At 41.3% G+C, this 18,318-nt stretch overlaps 1 protein-coding gene and 1 long non-coding RNA gene across 2 annotated transcripts; one reads left to right on the top strand and one right to left on the bottom strand.

The window, feature by feature from the left end:
- Positions 1-715: 715 nt before the first annotated feature.
- On the bottom strand, positions 716-11,707 carry TMEM9B (TMEM9 domain family member B). Its single transcript, XM_064513039.1, has 5 exons — positions 11,498-11,707; positions 8,938-9,029; positions 5,166-5,274; positions 4,047-4,181; positions 716-1,898 (listed from the first exon to the last, which is right to left on the bottom strand). The coding sequence occupies exons 1-5, from the start codon at positions 11,579-11,581 to the stop codon at positions 1,743-1,745; spliced, it is 576 nt and encodes a 191-aa protein (XP_064369109.1). The 5' UTR covers positions 11,582-11,707; the 3' UTR covers positions 716-1,742.
- On the top strand, positions 11,642-18,273 carry LOC112985638 (uncharacterized). Its single transcript, XR_003259789.2, has 4 exons — positions 11,642-12,241; positions 14,221-14,298; positions 15,856-15,917; positions 16,799-18,273. It is a non-coding gene; the product is annotated as an uncharacterized LOC112985638 (long non-coding RNA).
- The last annotated feature ends 45 nt before the right edge of the window (positions 18,274-18,318 follow it).

The following is an 18,318-nucleotide window of genomic DNA, read 5'->3' as shown; positions in this document are numbered from 1 at the left end:
AGGACACCTAACTTAAAAAAAGTTGAACATCTACTAGAACTGGTAGACAGGCACACAACAATGAACTTGCATTATTTTTCTTCAGGGGATCCTAGGTGCATTACTGTCATAACGGATTCTTGACTCATCAGGTTGGATGTTGAGTACAGTAATTGAACCCAAGTCCAGATTTCTTGTCCTATCAATCCGCTCTCTATTGTTTTTTATTTAGAGGAAGAATCCTGTACCCCCATCAATTAAAGACACCCATTAAAATTCTGTTCAAATTAATTCAGTTTTTAGTTTTAGTTACTGCAAATGTTGTTATGGGGCAGCTATGTTTCCATCCCTGGTGTGAAAGAACTACCTGCCCAGGTACAATCAGTTTATTTTCCACATCCATCCAGTCCCCCAGGCTGCTGATTAAGAAAGCCAAAACTGCACTTGGCGTTCCCAACCAAGAGCACTGTTCTATATACCATTTCCCTTGACACTGGAATTTGAAGCTGTTTTAAGACAATTAGTCACAACTACATAAGCATAGCTAAATTTAAGTCAGGGATTACAAGCTGCTTTTTTCAATCAGCCATTTGGTGAGCCATTCTTTCCCTTACTCAAGTACTGAACAACACTGCATATTTCTACTCTGAAGCATTTCCAGAGAAATGCGTTTATATATGGAATTTACATGCAGGGTACTGAGGGAGAGAAATGACGACAAAGATACTGCACATCCTTTTTTCGAAAATCAGTTTTATCTTTAATTGTTACATTCCAAAGGGGATATATGAAAGCCAGTTATCTAGCAACTGTATACCTCTTAGAGAGATGAGTACGGAATCACAGATTAAAAAAAATACACCTAATTCCCAGGATGACACATGCTAGAGAAAGTATGTGCCTTATACCATCAGTGCACACAGATGCAGAAAGATTTTTTTTTTTTAATAATAAATATTTCATCATATACTAACTCCTGAGACTTTACCCATGAAAAGAAAGGGAGCAGATTTTAAGAGTTATCACACATACAATATATTAAGCTATCAGAGCAGAACAGAACAAAATGCCAACACTGCCTTAATATGCACTGCATTGGAGTTTATCTACATCACAGTACTTTAAGTATGCAGCTCAAAGAGTCAGTGTCCATTTAAGTTTTGCATCAAATCTACAAACATCACTTGATGTACAGCATCTTCAAAGTAAGAATGCAAGAAATCAAATGATTAACACATCCAATCAGGATTTCATTCTCTGATATGAAAAACTGCACTGCAAGATTTAGATTTCTAGTACCTAGCATTAGACAGCAGAAAATCCAAGTATATTTACAAAGGTCTTTACATAAAGTGATTAGTGAGCTTTAAGCAATTACTGTGTTCCCAGGTACTTTTTGACCACATAAGTAGTAGAGAGAAAGATATAGTTAAAAATCACCATAAAGTCACAACTCTAAATAAGGTACCACAGTGACAACCCAAGATACCTCAGGGTTTTCTGTAGGTTTTTTTTTTCTTTTTTTTCTTTTTTTTTTTAAGTTTTGTTAGTAAAAGTCATTTGAAAATGTAAAGATTTTTAGCTTTTGGTTAACTAAATTTATTTTAATAGCTTCCACTCCAGTACATTCTTTCAAAGTTCAAATACTTTTTTCTATCAGTAATGAACCATTAGAGAGAACCCTTTCAAAGTGGTAAGATCAGGAAGACATGAGTCAGCTCTTTCAATTAGTCCTTCCTTGCAGTTATTACTGAGACAGACAATTAACTCAACACAACATGACGGTCAAAGACAGATTTGCGTTGCTCTTGGACCTGTAACTTCCATCGCTGTTGGGCATACTCCACTTTATTCAAGACATTGGCACGACTCCGAGAACGAGCCAGCACATCATGAGCATTTGCAAAAGGCTGGTGATCCTGAAATGGCAAAAATTAGTAGTTAGAGCTCAACAATTCCACTCAGCGAGTACATTAAAATAATTTTTTAGGCAAAATACAAGCTATTTAACCAGCTAGTCAGCCAATATGACAACACAGGTGTTTGACAGTTAGAAATGTACTTCCATTTTTCATTCAAAGTACCTTCCACAGGTCTGCCAAGTACACCAAACTTCACTACACAGTCAAACAATTACTTGCTGCCTAGAGATGCCTAGAGCTTTGCATCCATTAGTAGCTGTTGGGGTAAAAGCCTAGAACAGACCCAGACACTGGGACCCTCCCATTATCATCATGAATGCACTTTACTTTAAAACTGAATTAAAGAGTTGGTGCTCTGCCAACTCTCAGTCTTTTACTGTAAGGCAGCTTGGGATGTTCACACAAAAATTCTATATAAAACCAACACACTCTGATGTTTACCAAACTAAACCCATTGTACTAAGCTGTCTAAAAGCAAAGTGTAAATACAGCTGTTTAAGTGACAAAGAGCTCAACAATAACTGAGTGCTTGTTTAATATTTACTCTGTTTCCTAACAATACCTGCAAAGCTGTATTTTCTTCTAATAAATAAATCTAAGTCATAAACAGTAAAAGTTGGAATGGAACCTCTTATGTGTTTGTCAGACTGCTTTCTACAAAGACATGTTTTTAAAGCTAATGTCAGAAAGCCTCATGTATGCAACGTACAGTGCAAATGAAAAAAAACCCAACATATGTCCTGTATTAAGTAACTGTCTGTCCTTTGTGTTATGTCTACACGTCATCTTCCTTTTTATTCCCAAAAGTTTTTTAAAGTGTTTACATTAACGGATGCTTTATTTGTGACATGCTGAGTAGTTCAATCATAATTCTCAGTAGCACACAGATCATCATTAATGATATCTATTGGAGTGATGCCAAAGACACACATGGGCCTCACTGGGCTAAGAAGTGTGCTAATATAGAACAAAAGACAACCCTGACCCAAAGGGTTATAATCTCACTATAAAAAGATTATACAGCTGGATATATCTATAATGGGAAGTTAATAGGAGGCAAATCACTTCACAGTGAAACAAAATCACAATAGCAGCAAGTTTCCACCAAGAAACACAGAGACAAAAAAGCGCACAGGAAAAGTTAGATAGTACTGCCTAGCCTGACAAGCAATGGTCGCAGCTCAAAGGCTAACTAACTACTGTCAGTTTCTGCACAGACAACATGGCAAAGAAAATTTAAAAGGAAGAGGTCTACAGATGTTCATCAGTTCATACAGAACTCCTCTCCTGCTGGTGGGCTCCCAACCTGTACTGGTACATGGGTGCAAGATGACCTACTCCCATCAGCCAGTCTTCCCTATCAACGCTGACCAGGCATTAAAGCCTTTCACTGCTTCCATTACCAGGTTTCATAATGTCTTAAATGCCCTTCCTGCAATGGGACTGAAGACAGTTTTGTTTTGTCTTCATTAGAAGTTAAAAACATTGTGTCAGAGATGGAGAAGGCCAGCAAGAGAGAGGAAAGTCTGCTGTCATTTGTCATCAATGGACTACTCCCCTTTTCCTCCTCTAAAAGGCTGTTCTGATCTGTGGGAATATACTATCACATTTCTGCTTCTAGCTGCAATACTAACAGTGCTTCATGCTGAAATAATTTATATTACCTCATTACAATAATTCCTTCTTGAATTTTTAGCACCAACAAACTCAACCTGGAGTACAAAAGAGGCAGTAATCCCTCAATGTATACCTTCCCTTTGTAGAGAGAAATCCAAGTAGCAGGTAATTCACATAAAATGCAATCACTAGCAAGACCATGTTAATCTTTAGCCCTTTAGAAGATGTGCCTCCTATATGAGCTTACCTCCTTTACTACACTATTTCTGCTCTGAAAAATAATGTCCATGTCTAGAGCTAGAGTAAGCACTCCTCACCTTACTACTTTCTAGTCCTGTGAAAAAAATGAAATAGTGGCTTCAGAGAAGTCATTATACAGCCTTATGAACCCTGTGAAGACCATCCTCTCCCTTCAGGAAAAGAAGTTAAGTGCCTGGCAAAAAGCTATTCATCCCAAGAACTTATTTAACAAATAACCATCCCAATCTTTACATCATCCCAAGTATGTGTTCACTCAGGTGAACTCACCCCAATATCTTCATCGCTCTGTATAAGCTGTGAATGTCCAAAGAGACGTCTCTTCAGTATAGGCTCCACCAATGTAAGGTAAACCATGTACAGAAGAAGTAAGCCCAAAATGGACAGATATATGATGATTGTAACCTGCACAATATAAAACATACGCATAGTTTATGCCAGTGTTAGGACATTACCTTCACAGTCTCTCAGCAGGCAGCAAGGACTAAAAGAATGGCATGTGCAAAGCTTGTGGTAAGCCTGTTTATCTTTGGAAGTGTAACTAGACAATTTAAAAACCCACAAAGTAGAGCCACCAAACTATGAACACAATATCACAAGAGTTTGAAGGCAGAGAAATACAGTTTGAAACAAAGTTTGCCTTAGCTAGGCTTTGCTAAAGTTTTCTGCTATCTCTTTCAATACAACTTGGTGTTATAAATCTCACCCCAACCAAGACCACTGTACAGTTTGGGCATTAAACTGAAGTGACAAAATTTAGGGGTTCCTTCACACTTAGCATAGATCTGCACTCAAACATCCACAGAGATCACCAAGAAAAATGCGGACAAAAAACATACTAAACTTCTAAAAAACCAAAAAGAAAATGCAATCTAAGCTATAAAAGAAGAAAAGATAAACTGCATAATCTATTCACCCCAGCCTAGGAGACAATGTCTCTGAAGGGATAAGAAAACTAAAGAACAGGGAATTTAATAATTCTAATAAATTAGAGCAAACATGGCTGATTTTCCTCATCTTAGCTTCCCAGCATACAAAGGAAATTTCTACTAAGCAAGACAGCTGAATAATAAGAGACCCTGTAAATTATCAAGTCCAAAGCTTGACAAAAAAGAGAACACTCAGAATTTCAGCAGAGTATAAAGCTTCATCTCAAGATTTGAGATATTCAGCAAAAGTTCTTAAGCCTGCTCCTTCAGTTTTACCTTGATGTTATCATTACTATTCAAGCTAAATTGTGAACAATTGTATTGGGGGGGGAACCCTTAAATCTTATTCTGCTTTAGAAAAGTTTTTCCTGCTAAAAAGAAGAGTCCTCTAAAATACGACACACCTATTTACTAATTGGTTTAAATATTTAATATATACCAACAAAATGATATTGTTCACCTTAATTGTGACAGAGCTTCTCTCTTCATATTTGCATTCACAACGTAAACAGTATGCTTCTACATCAGGCCCAGGGACAGGCATAGGCTCAACCACATGAAGACAGTCACTGAAGGAAAAAAAAAAAACCACTCAGTTCTGGGCTGGTTTTACCCTATCTATTCTACTATGCAGACAAATCTCACAGCTTCAGATGCATGCAGCCTCCAGTTGCATGAGTTCAGAAGTCGCCTTTTGTTAAGTTAAAATTTTTCTTAATTATAGGTTCCCAAGACTTAACAAATTATCACGCCCCAATTATTTTACTTAAGGAAGAGGCTGTTGACAAGCTACTAAACAAGTTTTGTAAAAAATTTAACTAAACGCAGATGTTTTTGTTTTCACTAAAAAATACAAGATGTTACAGCTGTTAGCATAACAAGTTCAAGGATTTGAGCTTGCTCATCATTCAGAACTTAGTAGAATCCCAGAAGAAATGCATCATTCGACACTGATATCAGATGAAAGTAAATTCCAGCTATAACCCACTTCTTTCTTCATCATACTTTAAGAGCTTTATTCTATCCCTCCAGTGTCTGAAGGAAGATTAATCTCTTTTTGGTGTTCATGAACAGAAGTCTTGTTTTTACTGTCATGAGTTACAGGCACTAAACAAACAAAAAAAAAAGTCATATGGGTTGTTATTTCAAGCAACATAATAGTGTACAAACAGCATTCAGTTTTCAGCACTGGAGCAGGATGCAAACACATAGTTTGATTTAAAAGATTACAAAATATAAGTCAGTTCCCATGCCAAAAAGTGTGACTGACAGTCTTGTGGACATTCTATACCACAGCACTAAATCCAGCTGTCACAAGACTACTTCTGCCAGTAACTTATGTAATTCCAGTCCTTTTGCTGACTCAGATTGGTCGTTGAGAGTTCACATCCCAAGCTCCTTTCCAGCGCATAGCCCTTACAGAAGAAAACAGCTTTCGCCTTTACCTTGGTTAACTCAGTGTTGGTACAGTCACAAGCAGGTAATAAAGTGCCTGATGTGACAGCAGTAGCTTATGATGGTGCATTGTACCACGCTACATGAAGACGCTGCAGAGCCATGAGGCCAGACATCAACTCTTCTGCTTTGTTTGCATTTCTCCTTCAAAACTAAAACTATTAAACATCTAATCCAGTCTCTCAAGAGGAATGGAAGATTTATTTTTTCCACTTATTTGTGATTGCAATTATGGTCTCCATGCCAGAGTGCAGCATTCAAACTACAAAATCAGATACATGCAAGTTATAATTTAAGCAATTTCATAATTGCTGCATAATTCGTAAGACTGCAAGCTTACATCAGTATGCTGCTTAAGAACAGTGGAAAGGCCGTTACTGTAAATTACCAAATATTAAGATCAGCATTCTTTTCTCTAGTTCAGTGTTTCAAGTTGCTAGGAAGTGTAAAAGCTATTAAAATCTCAGAATTTTAATATATCTCCTTGGACTGCAATTCTATGGTAATTTTAAAAGAAAATGTGGAAAAAGATGATCCTCTCCTGAAGGATATTCCCACTCTACTGCCTCTGCATTCCCACCCTTTCATTTGTGCCTACAATATCACCACTGAGGAAGTGTTTCTTCCTGCGCAAGCCAGGCTAGTCAGAAGTGCAGCTTCTGCACAGACAGATTTTCAGTTTTTTCAGCTAGAAGACAGGGTGTCCTCCCTCCCCTCCAAATCCACCACTGTCACGGCAGCCAGCCTCTGAACATGAAACACCAATAGATTTCTTTCAAAGTGGGTTATTTAAATGAACACACTGTTGCTAGGTGCCTAGACTTAGACATCACTATGCTTGCCTAGTGCGTTATTTGTCAGGACTGCATTGCCTGCGATAGTTCTTAGCCTTAATCTAGAACAGTGAATACTTTTAATGGGATCAAAGCACCATCAGCTCATACTGGTATTAACATAACGCACCATCGGCCAGTCTTTGAAGCTTGAAGAACTGAGCACTTCAAGCCAAAGGACTGTAACACCTAAATAAGAATGTCATCGTGCATGATACAGGTTCAGTATTAAAAATTAATTTTTAATTTTATGTCAGGATAAGCCAACAGCCAAGTCATCGTTATACTGTGCATAATTCATAAAGACACTAAAAATCAATCTGGCTTTCGTCTCACACGAATGACTTATCTTAATACCAAAAGGATGATGTTTATCAGCCTGTTCTATTCAATAATAAGTCACTTACACAGATGCAGAAGTCAAAGTACAGCACTAAATTTCCTTATTTTAGCGCTCATGAACCAGCAATCAAGCCTTTTATAAGTAGCAAGAAGACATCTCAAACAGAAGATCAAAGCCATAAAATATTCCCAGATGGTCCCCTAAGACATGATCTCAACAAAATGGCTTTTAAGATAAGAAAATAGATTTTGTATGCATCAGTATTTCACCACAAAATTAGTCAAGCCTTCAAAACTAGCTTTTCCTTCAGTCAGTTCCAACACTGAACTAAATGGAAGCAGGATCTTTTCTGCCAGTAAGTCGTGTATTAATCAACACCCACCGAAAAATGCATTTTCCATTTGCAGAGGAGTAATCAGTGACAACACCAGTAATACTGCTACTCTGAAATGCCTGTTGCAGCTGGAATTCTCTCATCATGTTTCCTCACTGTCATAGTAGGACTAATGTTGTTAAGTTAATCACGTGGGACACAAGTAATAATTTTTATTAGACAGTGCATTTTATGCTCATTAGGTTAGATTGAAATTTACAATGTTGTTTCTCATAGTTCTTCTGCAAGTAATTTAATAAATTAAGACACAGCTCTACATACCTGTATCATTAAATTTATTCCTATAATTACTTCAGTTAGACTACTCAGGGACATGAAGCTTTTTCAGAATCAAGTTGCTATCCTGTTGCTGCTCATCAGACTGATAAGTCTTCAGATATATTAAGAACTCATAAAAGAAGAGTTAATATGCCAAGAAGTATTTCACATTTTTATAGGTTAATCCAAGAACTTCTGACCACTTCCGACATCAACTTGAGCTCAAAACGTGGTGTTTCATTTGTATCACTCGCATAGACAACAACACTCGAGGTGAAGTTACACAAGAGAGCTAGGCCAATGTAGTAAGTCATTGCCACATCCCTTTCTCCCCCAGCCCCTCATCCCTGGCCAGGCATATGCCACTCCTCAGCTCTGACAGCAGTCTGACAAATGCCACAGCAGAGCGCATGGCTGTGGCACAGAGAAGCAAAAGGCTTCTCAATGTCAGGAACAATGTGCTGTGAGATGGCTCAAGCTGTCTCATGGATCTGCACTCTCTCCGGCTGTGGAAACAGCACAGAAATAGAACAGAACAGAAATCTCCAGAAATAATCTCCAAATGATATGGCAAGTTTTAAGAGGAGAGAGAGAGCAGACAACCCTCCTGAGTCCTGGTTCCAAGGCCACGCTTCCTAGCCATTCTACAGACAATTTCAAATCACTGAACTCAATTACAACACCCCCTTCTCCGCTACTGTTTTTGAGTCTAAATAAATAACTAAATATGCAAGCAAACAAAACCAGATGACACAGCAAGGATTACGGGGTTTGGGCCTTGTTCCTGGCTGGAGACAAACTCTGGGATACTTTTAAAAGTAAAGTACCAATAAGTTATGCACAAGATGTAATTTCTTGGCCTCATTACAGAAGACTCACACATAATCACAGCGGAATACAACTTTAACCAGTAGAACTCACTATAATTTTTGATGCCCCACAAACTCACCAATCTTTCTGTGAAACATTTTTGTTGTAAATATGGCCAGAATGATCTTTGTAAGGAGGACAGATGCATTTACATCGGACATCCTCAGAATTCTGAAAAATAAGCAACATGCTTAGCACAAGTTATCACCAGTGACCAAAGCAGGGTACAGAAAGCACTATGTTGATGCAATACATGAAATATTTAACACAAACTACTTGCAAGCATCTCTGAATATTCTTACCTAGAATTTCCTTCACATTTAAGAACAATCCTTCAAAATTATTGAAAAAAAGAAGTAAGCAAAGCAATTTCTCAAGTAATACTATTCTTTTAGATAGCAAATACATTCTTCCAAAGAAAACCTGCAGTTGAAGTTCACTTTTTTTTTTAACAATTAACATACTTTTAGGAGTTACTTATGTTGGCATAGTCGGCTATTCAATTTATGTATAATATAGACACAGTGCCTAGCTTAAAATGAATGAAAGAATATTAACTGCAAATGGAGGCTGGCAAAGAAGCCTTTCTGGATAATTCTGTACTCATTTACTATTGTTCCTGAACAACAAAAACAACTTACTAAGGAAAACTATTAGGCGGACCATAATAACCTATGGCCCTCTTATCTTAAACAGCAGCAGGATACTGTGTGGTAGACAGAGAAGTACAAACTGGAATACCAAATATGGGAGAAGGAAATGTGAAAAACGATGCAAACTTGGGAAAGCAAGCTTTAGGGAAACAATTCTAAGACTTGCTTAAGCAATGACAGGCACTGAAAAAAGAAGTGAGGAAAATTAACATCCCACAGTTACGGGAAGTGAGAAAGAATTAGCATCCAAAGTTCACATTTAGACTACTCCTGGGAAGAAAGGAATTCCAGAAAGAGACTACTTAGTGTATATTCAAGTAAGATAATCCCTTCCTTTCCCAAACTGTACAAGAGTAGAAAACCCCACGAAGAGAATAGAGATGGTGGGCAAGGAGTTACAGATGAGAGCATTCTCAAACCAAAATCAGAATAACATATTTGAGGAAATAACAAGAAGACACAAAAGGTAAACATGGCTTATCTGAAATTCAAGGCAACTTAAGACAATCTCTTATAATGCTGTCAAAAGAACTATTGATAAATAAACACCTATACTGAACAGTCAGGTCAGAGTCCTGCTAAACAGGTGTAGGTCAGCTGGAAAACCTCAGTTGTACTATGTACCAAGGTACTTCTGGTCTTGCCATAGGAAAGTCAAATGGTATTAGCATTAAAAAGAAGGACAACCTAGATATAAAGGTGCTTTAGCAATTTGGAAGACTTTGGCTATTCGGAAATACTATGTTCTCACAGTTAGTCACAGAGACAATAAGATTATAGCCTAAAATGTTAAGCTACAAGGATGAACAACAGAAAATTTAAATACACTCCACTAGGGTAAGACAGCAGAAGCCAGAAGAGCCACCACGGAATAAAAGAGAAGATGAAAGCACTCAGACATGTAATGCTGACTGGAAGTAGTGCACCAAGCTGAAAATAAAATAAGACATCTGGCAGATCCCAATTTCCTTTTATATAGTCAGCCAAAGAAGAAGAGTTTTATCTCAAACAAGACCTTTTCAATTAATATGCAACAACGACTAGATGCTGTCATATGACAGCATCTCAAAGCATTATTTCAAAACTAAATAAAATGCTAAAAACTTAAGCTTTGTACAGAAACAAAAACAGATAAAACTCAATTAGTTCTAATTCTTGCTATGTTCTGCTCAACAACAAATGTCACATACCTAGCCCTTGCTTTGCAAAAGACTGCTCCCTGATATTCAGAAGGGACTCTCCTGTCATCTGTGTTTTTCTAGTTTAACAAAAGTAAGGATTAAAATACATGATAGTGAATTGATGTACTTGTGGGATAGCAAAAGAAAAAAAACAAAACAAACAAGCAAAGTGTTCACAGCTAAGGTCTTCCACCAGCAGGTTAGGAAAGTTAATAAGAACAAGTTCAAAGACCTAAAGGAATCGGGGCCAAAGACCTGACCAAGCAACCCAGCAGTCTCGCAATTGAAGTACCAGCAACCACATTAAAAGGGGTGGGGGGAGGCTGAGCCGAGGCCCCAGAAAACAGCCCCGGGAGAGACCAACGTCCCACCTCGGGGGCTTATAACCTCGCGCCAACTCACTCGCCGACCGGGGCGGGGGGGGAGCGCGAGGGCGACGGTTGGGGCGCGCGGGGGGGGGGGGGGCGAGAGCGACGGTTGGGGCGCGCGGGGGGGAGCGCGAGAGCGACGGTTGGGGCGCGCGGGGGGGGGGCGCGAGAGCGACGGTTGGGGCGCGCGGGGGGGGGGCGCGAGAGCGACGGTTGGGGCGCGCGGGCGGGGGGGGGCGCGAGAGCGACGGTTGGGGCGCGCGGGGGGGGGGCGCGAGAGCGACGGGGGGGGCGCGAGGGCAACCGTTGGGGTGCGCGCGGGGACGGAGGGGCGGCACGCGAGGGCGACCGTTGGGGCGCGCGGGCGGGGGCGCGCGGGCGACCGTTGGGGCGCGGGGCTGCACCGGGACCGGTCCTCCGCGCCCCGCTCTGCTCACCTTGGCCTCCGCGCCCAGCGCCGCCAGAGCGGCCAGCGCCAGCAGCGAGCAGAGCCAGAGACAGCCCCCGCCGCGGGCCGCCATGTCGAGCCCCGGGTTCGGCTCGGCCCCGCCCGTTTATCGCCGCCACCGCCGCCGCGCCGCCGGCCCCCCAGCGCCCGCCGCCATCACTTCCGCTTTCCGCCGGCCTCACGTGAGGCGGCGTCCGGCCGCGAAGGCGGCTCGCGCGGCTGCCGCGGCGCCGCCGGCGGGTTCCGGGCGGCGAGGCCGCCGTGCGGGCGCCGGCAGCGGCTGCGGCTCGTGGGCCGTGCTGAGAGGCGTCAGCGGTGCGAGCGAGGGCTGCCCAGCAGGTCGCGGCCTGTCACGGAGAGACCGTCGTTGGCTGAGCCGGGGCTGGTCCTGGTGAAGGGCCTCCTCGACCTTTTGGATCATCCCGTTGCTTCTCGATCATATTTTGGGTGTTTGATTTCAAACGCCAATCTCTTAGAGTCATGAAACACTTAAAAAACAGATTCGGTGCTTCTTTATACACTACCCACAGAAGTGATAATCAGCCACGCTCAAAATACAAAGGAAAAAAAAAGTTTGAGCTCTGATCTACCAAAAGCGATTGCATCTAAGATTTTTCAGTCTTTTGGAGCATAAAGGTGATTTTACCTCCATTATTAACTACGAAGCAAATGCTAACTGCGTGGGGTGCACCATCTCGTGTCTACTGTCCCGAGGGATTTACAGCAGATGATGGTAATGTCCTGACGCCAGTGCATTATTTATGTATTTTGTTAAGTTACCACTTAGCTTTTGACAGCATGACAAGATTCCATCAGCAAGTAAGGCGAAACCCCTTAACAAGACATATTTAATGCTTTCCAGAATAAGCAAAGAAACTATTTTGCATAGGTCAACAAAAATAGTAATACTTTCCATAAGGCTTGCTGCATTTTTTTGCAGAAGAAATTTCCCAGTTGTTCATAGAGCGATGGTGAGGGAACACAGATTACTAAATGATTGAGAACATATGGAGAGCCACATATAACATCACACTAGTTATCCTACTTTTTCACTCTCCCAAAACATGTAGAAATTATTGTATGCAGACCTGCTGATGCACAGCACCAAGAATAATATTTTCCTTGTGTCAAAAGGCTCTGACAAATTGTCAAAAAAATTTGCTCAATTGGTTAGGTTAAAGCTAAGCTTAAAAATAAAATTCATGCTAATTATGCCTATAAAGCATGTCATGGGTTGGTTAAAAAAACACAAAAGTATTGAAGTGTGTTAAAAGTGATACTAAATACCATTCTAAATGAGACGTTGAAGTTGCTGGTAATGAGTTTTTCAATAACTGAACATAGAAGGCCAGTACATATATTTTTAACATTTTATAGATAGATAGACAGATAGATAGACAGACAGATTTTCCCCAAGATAATGTCCCTAAAATACAGTGGCGTTCCCTATTTTTCTTGTGGTTATTAGTTTTTTCCATCCAAGAACAGTGTTCACCTTCTTTCGGAGGGGCAATAAATGTTCAGGAGAAGAGGCATTTTCAGCTGCAGTCCTTTGGGACCTGACAGATCAAGCACATTTCAATTTTCCTGTCCTTGGGTAGGAAAATCCAAAGATTGCCTGATGCTGCTGGGCCTGGGTTCAGCTGCTCTCCTGCACAGGAGTCAGTGCTGAACTGGTGTTTGAGCCCAGCCAGAGAAACTGCTTGTATTCATTTCAGGTTCTCCAGTGGATTTCAGGAGAAATTGCAGACATTATGTTTTAGTCACATTCCTTGCCCATGTTCCCTCCACTGTTTACTATATCTTGTATCTTTTTTACATCCATTTTCTGTCCTAAACTGCTTAGCAGCAACACTGTACATTGTCAAAGAGTTGCTCTATTTTTTTCTTCTCCACCCTCCAGTAAGTGGCTGTAATTTCATAGGAAATAAAATAATCCTTTATATATAGCTTAGTTGTATTATTATACTTTGTTTTAATTCAGTAGGTTGCATAATACTAATGATGAATCAGGCATCTCAGCAAAGTAACTTGTGTTACTATAGAAACACAAACACTTTTATTTAAAATGCAGGAGAAATTGCCACCGGAGTAGTACAATGAGCATAGATCAGATTTCAACCTTAGCCAAACAAATCATCTTTTTAATGATTGTATCTGCACTGAAAGTGTTTTGAAGCATGAAGGTGGCTCTCTGACTTCCTAACCACCCACGCTCATAGTTTGTGATTGGCAAATTGACTGCTGAGTTGGAAAAACATACTGCATCTTCAGAAAAACACGGATCAGATTTTCAGCTGAAGTAAATACATGCAGTTCCAGAGACATCAATCACTCTGTGTTTGGAACGGCTCACTGTGAGGAAAAGATTTCTAACAGGCTATATTTTTTTTTCTAACACACTGAACGATTCCTAATACACAGTCAATAACTAAACTTTTCTGGCTGCTGGAACAGCCTTTGGTACCTTCAGGCCCTGTCTTGGAGCTTCTTCAAATCCAGGGTCACCCCTAAGAAAAGGGGAGCCTGTGAGCAACAGGCCACTGCAGGAGGTAGAGACTTTCTCTCCTAGAAGCAGAGCCCATTCTTTCCCCAGAAAACAGTAAGCAGTGATTTAGTAAGCAAAACTGCTGGATGAATTATTAAGAAAAAATACTGAAAGTTTCTATGTTTAGATTTTTTTCAGTTTCAGTTTTGAATTTTATTTTTCAGCATACCAGTGTCAGAAACAAGACTGTTATACCACAGTAAAAACCATGGGTCATCATCCAGTTCTTAAAAAATATAAAGGTAAGGTTGATTTTGATGAAAAAACGATTGTCCTGACTATAACAGCCCTATCTGCAGCTGTTCTTCAGCTGTGTAATCTTCTAGGGATGCCGAAGAGGGGTTTCATCTTCAAGAGCTCTCTCAAAGGCTTTTCCGTGGTGTCTGAGCTTTAGTGAAGTGGAGGCTGCTTCCTGCAGTCCTAACTCAGCCCTTACCAGATAAACCCTCTTAAAGCTAATGGATCTGAGCTCTGTCATTTGCTGATGTAAAATAACATAAAATGTGCTTTAATAATAAGATTTGAGAATTGCAAGTACAAGCCAGCCTCTCTAAGCTAAATATTATGCTTTGCTCTGAGTACACTGTGTGGAATTATAGGTGGTCTTTTAATAATTTTGTCGGCTGTGATATTTGTCTCCACTGCCAACGCTCACACCCCCAGCCCCCCGGCGGTACTTTGTCTTTACTTTGCCTCACAGTGCTGCGCTGAGTCACATCTGAATACCAGCGTCCTAAACCCATTTACCTGTAAAATAACTTTATACGCTGAGCAGTGATGCCATTGGACTGACTGTGCTGTATCAGACAATTTGCCTGGTGTATGCTTCACACTCGGCACCGGAACAGGCACTCGGTGTCAGGCAATGATCCTCAGGGCAGGCAGAGTCGACAGCATTATGATAATTTACATTACGCTTATTTCTTACTAATGCAAATTACCATCTTTTTATGTCAGTTTAGCTTACTCACATTCAGAAGTTGCCTGCTTCTGTGCCTTTTCTCAGCTGAAAAAGTCTTTTCATTATGAAGAGTTATATAAAAGAGTATCTAAAGGGATTATGTAAATAAGTAATTGAATCAGCATTTTTTGCAGTCATTACCAGCATGACAGCCTTATAACACTTGCACAGAAAGAAGAATAAAGTACAGATTCTCTTTTGTCTATTTCCTATATTTGGTTAAAAAATTACATTGATGGCAATACTTGTTACTACAGCAGCCTTTACTTAGCAAAGAAGCATGGGAAGCAATTAATTACAATGTCAATTGCTGTAGGCTAACGAGAAAATTCACCTTTCAGCAGACTGGTCATCAGTATCCGTTTGAATACATTCTGTCACCGGTACTGAATCCCCTGAAATAAACAGCACAATTTTCTCTGATGAGTTTCTGTTTTGAGCCAAAACTTCAGTGGCTCCATTCAGCTTTAGCTGGTACTCTGGTCTAATGGTCTTTGGTCTCTGCTGAATACAAAGAGAAATGTATGCCGGTGCGTGGATGGGGTACAAGGTTTACAGTAAAAGCGAGCTTTCCCAATATACTTCATCTCCGAGACCCATTACGGTAATGTAATGTAATGGCTGGTGGAATCCTTTCATGACTGAAGCATTATTTTGCAATCTTCCATAAGAAGTTATGTAAAACCTTTCACAACAGACAGATACGCATTTGGAAAAGACAAGCTAGACAAACTGTGTTTCCCTCTATAGCTCTATATTTGTACTGCTATTTATGACATGAAGCAAATGGAGGGAAGTGCCGAAAGAGCTGTACATCTATTTTGTCTTTCTGTTTCAGTGAATCCACTCCAGACACCTCCGCAGCTGTAAGGGTTCAAGGTCCTTCCCTGCTAGTGCAAGGTCAGTCTGTGCTCTCATCACCGCAGCGTTTCGTTAGCACCAGCTGGCTCCGCACAGCACCCGCGTGGGGAGCTTGCAGCGCTCTGCGTACGGTGTCAGTTAGTGACACATGCCGTGTGCTTATCTCGTGCACATCCCTTCTCTCAGCAAAGGAGACGTGCAGCAAGCGCAAGGGATGGCAGCCCATAGACGGAGAGGGGTCCGCAGCTGCTCAGTCGCAGTCTTCAAGTCTGTGACTCTGAGCTCGTCCCTCGCAGCATGACGCACTGCTTCTGCGTTTGTGTATTTAATCCATTTCAGTCAAATCTTTGCTGTAACCTGCATGGAAGCACCGTAGCCAGTGGGACATGTATCAAAGGCAATGCAGGACTAAGATTAGAATACAATGACAGGCCTTTTTGTGGTAAAGCTTATGCTTACTGTTCTCAAGCTTGTTGCTAATCAGAGGTGCTTTGATCAATAACCTCAACAAGTAAATGTAGGACGCCCCCATGCGTTGGGGGCTTTCTTCCCTTGCCTGAAATTTTGGTCACGTTCCCAGCACACACATCGAGGAAGCCCGTTGCGATGTGGGGCCCCGTCGTTCACACTGGGGTGGCCGTAGGAAATGAGGCGCGAGCGCGCAGCATCTTGCTGGCCGGGGTCAGCAGCGGCCACGCACTTACGCTGCAGATGCCTGCTTTAATTAAGAGCTCTTCACTTTGTCAGCAAACCTAGGCAAGATAAAATGAAAGCTTGGAGGCAGTAGAGTTTTGCTCTTTTAACTTTTTTCGGTGAAGATTTTCAACCTTTCCCAGATTCAGGCTCACATGTTGTATTTGATTCTACTTTGGCTGGTCTCTGTGTTGTAGCATTAACAGTATTCTTTTGTTTTTCCCTAGATACACCACTCCTTATTTTATAACTGCAAGAGCAGGAGTCTCTGTGTTCTTCTCTACCCAGGAAATCCTTCTTCCCATTGCTCATCCCTCGCAACTACAGGATCACAAAAGGTATTTCTTGTAAGGAAAATTCTCATATACCTGCACGAAGGAGATCAGTTACACTCAAAGACAACATTGATCAGATATCTCAGATGACCACAAATACTGACATTACAGCAGTACTGTGCAGTCTTAGCTTGTACGCAGCGGTGGTTTACACATAGGGCTAAACCCTTTTTCTTCTGTAGTTAACTGTTGTGCATGCCAAATTAATAGGCCATTAATATGGGCACAAGCAGTGAAAGTCAAGTGAACAAAATCATGTAAGTAAACAAAGACCTCAAAACCTGCTTTCTAACATTCCCTTATTTCAGAGGGTTTTGGATGACATTGTGTTTCTACCGGATATTTTTAATCTCAGTCCTTTCCTCTGAGGTCTCACATTGTGTGAAATCAAGTGGCTTCATTCTGCTCAAAAGGAGCGACAACGTTTTCCCACAGACTCGAGTTCTGGCCTTTGGGTTTTGTTCAGATTAAATCTCTGCTAGAGAAAACCTCATAGCTGGCTGTCCTAGTGCTGCTGAACGGTATTGATTTCATGCCACCACGCTGCCAGAGTTTGTGTAGGGCCCACCGGTGCCCTGGCTGCTCCGTTCCCATGACAACGCTCTGCAAAGCAGCTCCGTGTCCATTTCCTGACTGCATCATTGCATCCCACAGCCGGTCTGGGGCGCCACCTGCAACCCCAGACAATCCTCTTCTACCAACTAACAAAAAATGTTTTACAAGGAAAAAAAAATACTTAACTGAAATAGCGATGTTTTGTTTGTCAAAACAGGGAGTATGAAGCTCCCCGCCGCCCAAACACGGGAGGACGGCTGATTTTGGGCTGCCATTTCACACTGTGCGCTGCCGCTTGCTAATGTAATTGGGAATGACTTTGTTTGTGCTCCAGGGACCGTGTTTGTTTTCACTGATGCAGTGAATTAAAATATAACCGCAGTTCAAGTAACTCCTGGTTTTGTGTAGTAGAGGGCAGTGAGCTGCCGGGACTGACTGTTGTGGAGAGGAAGGTCTGCTTTGGTTAGGGGAGAGCCTCCTCCTGCCTCTTCTCCAAAAGCCACGCACCTCTGGGAATCGCCCCAGGCGTGAGGGAGCGCAGAGACAGCCTGACAGGGCAAATACAGCAGTTCCCCAAATACTCGTTTTCAGAGCTGATGTTTTTCACTGTATAGCTGAGAAGTGGGAGCACGAAGATGAGCTCAGGGCACTGAGTCTGGGAGCAGTGGAGGAGAACAAGCTGGTGTTTCCTGGGTGCCAGCCCAGTGCAGCGCTATCGTGGGTAAAAGGACAGTATTCTTTTTTTTAGTTAAAATTATTTTTAAATTTTTCTACTACAGATTCTAAGACTTGCCTTGGCAGGTGCATGCTGTGGTCAGGGGATGGCAGGGATAGGAGAGGGTGGAAATTAAGCTTGA

Source organism: Dromaius novaehollandiae, chromosome 5, assembly GCF_036370855.1.
Source record: "Dromaius novaehollandiae isolate bDroNov1 chromosome 5, bDroNov1.hap1, whole genome shotgun sequence".
NCBI classification, from domain to species: Eukaryota; Metazoa; Chordata; class Aves; order Casuariiformes; family Dromaiidae; genus Dromaius; species Dromaius novaehollandiae.
The sequence above is the reverse complement of the archived record's forward strand: the minus strand, read 5'-3'. Positions and strand labels throughout refer to the sequence as shown.